The 2,967-nt window shown below is 29.6% G+C and overlaps 1 protein-coding gene across 1 annotated transcript in view; it reads left to right on the top strand.

Annotated features, from left to right (window-relative positions):
* LOC106474399 (procollagen-lysine,2-oxoglutarate 5-dioxygenase 2-like) overlaps positions 1–2,744 on the top strand; it is a gene marked incomplete at its 5' end in the record, with an annotated part of 23,660 nt that extends 20,916 nt beyond the window's left edge. Inside the window, 2 exons of the mRNA XM_022402705.1 lie at positions 953–1,054; positions 2,615–2,744. Of these exons, the coding sequence (XP_022258413.1) occupies positions 953–1,054; positions 2,615–2,744 (232 nt within the window). The remainder of the gene's footprint in view (positions 1–952; positions 1,055–2,614) is intronic.
* Positions 2,745–2,967: the final 223 nt, after the last annotated feature.

Here is a 2,967-nt window from a genome sequence, read left to right as displayed (position 1 = left end):
ACATGGACATACAACCAGACAGTACTATTATATTTATATAGAAGTAGTTACATGGTCATACAACAGACAGTACGTAACTACTTCTATATAAATATAATACATACAACAGACAGTACTATTATATTTATATAGAAGTAGTTACATGAACATACAACAGACAGTACTATTATATTTATATATTATATTTTTACAGAAGTAGTTACATGGACATACAACAGACAGTACTATTATATTTATATAGAAGTAGTTACATACAACAGACATTACTATTATATTTATATAGAAGTAGATACATACAATAGACAGTACTATTATATTTATATATAAGTAGTTATAGTACTGTTATATTTATATAGAAGTAGTTACATGAACATACAACAGACAGTACTATTATATTTATATAGAAGTAGTTACATACAACAGATAGTACTGTTATATTTATTTAGAAGTAGTTACATGGACATACAACAGACAGTACTATTATATTTATATAGATACATGGGACCCACATATTATGTTTCTTTGTAAATGCCAGTAGAGTAGCTACAAGCCTAAAAATGATCTGTGAAGATTGAAAAATGACCCCAAACTTTGCAAGTGTAGGGTGAACTTACGACTACGTTTTCTATCTCATAACCTGCATGTGCACAAAACTGTTCTGCTTAACTATTGATGTGAGAGTAATTATATAAGTTATTATATTCTGTGATAACTTAAGTCAAGTACTCTGTTATGAACAATACATCTTTGTTGTCTGCCATCATGTTACAATATTCTTGTCTGAAGATTTTTTTCTAGATTTGGTATTTCACTTGTTGTCATTTTACAATTTAAAGTGGTGTTAGCTAACTAGAATTTGTATATATATTTGTTTGATCTTTAGGCCTAATTATGAAAGTTGTAGTTCACTTTTTAACCTGTACGATACTTCTACTGTCTTGTTTTGTCACAGGGAAGAGTGTACAAAATTAAATTGTGACTACTACTTCTCGGTGGACTCAGATGCTCATATTACAAATCCCATGACACTTCGACTTTTAATCGAGCAAAACAGGTGAGACTTTCACGTAGAATTGTATTTAAAATAAACTGTTTGCTCACCTTAAAAACTCGAGATATTCTCAAAAAAGTGAAATAGAAAATGCTGTGTATTTATTGGAGTATGGTCTGATTATATTTTTATCAAATTGCTCATTGATAGATAATACTCTTAGTATGTTGATTAATGTTGCAGAGAAATTAGAAACATTTCTCAGTAATAATTAATTGATTTATGTTGTCTAATAAATTAACTTAGCAAAACGATCAATGTACAATGAAATGAAAAGTGTAAAAATATCAAGTAAACTTAATAATACTATTTTTTTTCTTTGCACTGACTGCAGTATTGACCAGAACTTATCAAATTTCATGTAGTTTCAGCTGTTAACTTTTTTCACATTTTGTACCACAGCCAGAGTCTGTTAGCTGTTTTCCATACAGCTAATATCAACAGCACGTGATCTAATGTCATATTTCGCATCAGTGCTCAAGCTAGTGTTATTTTAAACATTTCATTTTACTGAAAGTTTTGCTAGGCTAAGCTGAGAAGTTTATGAATAATTATTTTTTTTTAAAAATCTATAAAAAGAAATAAAAATATACATAAAAAAAACAAGGATTTCTTGCACTCACTACAAACTGGAGCTGTTTCCACTGGAGTAAAAATATTTGACATTCTCCCCTGAAACTTGTTAAGTCTCGCTAGTTTGAGTGTGCAAAAAACAATTCATGTAGATTTCAAATATGTATTTTAGAACACAAACAATATATTGGAACTAAAATAGAATGTCCGAAAATTACTTTCTAAATAAGCTATAAATAGGTTGACAAAATTCCATTACTGTTCAGAACACCAAATGTGTTTAACACAAACCAACAGTTCTTGTCAACTGAAGGGCAATGGCAGAAAAAACTCAATGTAGATTTATAAGATTTATGTAGAGAAGTTGTTCTTTCTATTGGTTATAAACATGTCCATAAGCCATGTACAGGTGATTAACGATCAACATTGAAAGTCACAGAGAAAAGGAAGGGACTTCTTTGGTGGGTTTGATAAATTTATTGATATCTCAGCAAAGAAAGACAGAAAAATTTTACATATTGCTTTTAATCATGTTTAGTCAGTGTTTCTAATTGGTTCAGCCTGTTTTAGAAGTTAGAAAGTTCTGTAGTCGAGAAATCGGAGCTGGGATGCATCATGTGACAGAAAAATGAAGTTTGAGGTTTTCGAAATATTTATTTTTGAAATCAAAAAGTCAAAACGTAGACAATGTGAAATTGTAATTATTAACTACATTTTCGTGTTAAATATTATTGACAAATGTTGGTAGGAAAGTTGTTGTTAGATTTAAATATAACACCGTAAAAGGTCATAACAAAGTTGCATGGAAAGGGTTCAAGGATTGTGATAACTTAATTAATACTGATCAGTAATTAGTTTATTTTTGATATATTCTTCTCTGATTGATTCATAATGTTCACAGGTTAGTCAGTAATTAGTTTCTGTTGTTTAATGTATGTTTCTCTGAGAGTAGTGTGTATCAATGTGTTATTACCATTTTCGTGACTTTAGGCCTATCTTAGCTCCCTTATTGGCACGACCCAATAAATTGTGGTCTAACTTCTGGGGGGCATTATCATCTGATGGCTACTATTCACGATCTAGTGACTACTTGGAGATAGTAAAGAACAACAGAAGGTAAGCTTATTTTATAACAGAATCAGTATATATATATTGTAGTATCTCTTTAGTCTATAATTGTTATGATGGTGTTAGTATAATGAATATTGAATTGCTCATTTTTTATAAGGCAGTTTTTTAATAGATGAAATTTTAGTCTGATTAGAAGTGTGGTTATTGGATATTTTACAAAGGGAAATTTTTAGTACATTTGAAAGTAAGCAATTACAGGCTGTGTTTTTGTT

Source organism: Limulus polyphemus, unplaced genomic scaffold, assembly GCF_000517525.1.
Source record: "Limulus polyphemus unplaced genomic scaffold, Limulus_polyphemus-2.1.2 Scaffold7172, whole genome shotgun sequence".
Lineage (NCBI taxonomy): Eukaryota > Metazoa > Arthropoda > Merostomata > Xiphosura > Limulidae > Limulus > Limulus polyphemus.
The sequence above is the reverse complement of the archived record's forward strand: the minus strand, read 5'-3'. Positions and strand labels throughout refer to the sequence as shown.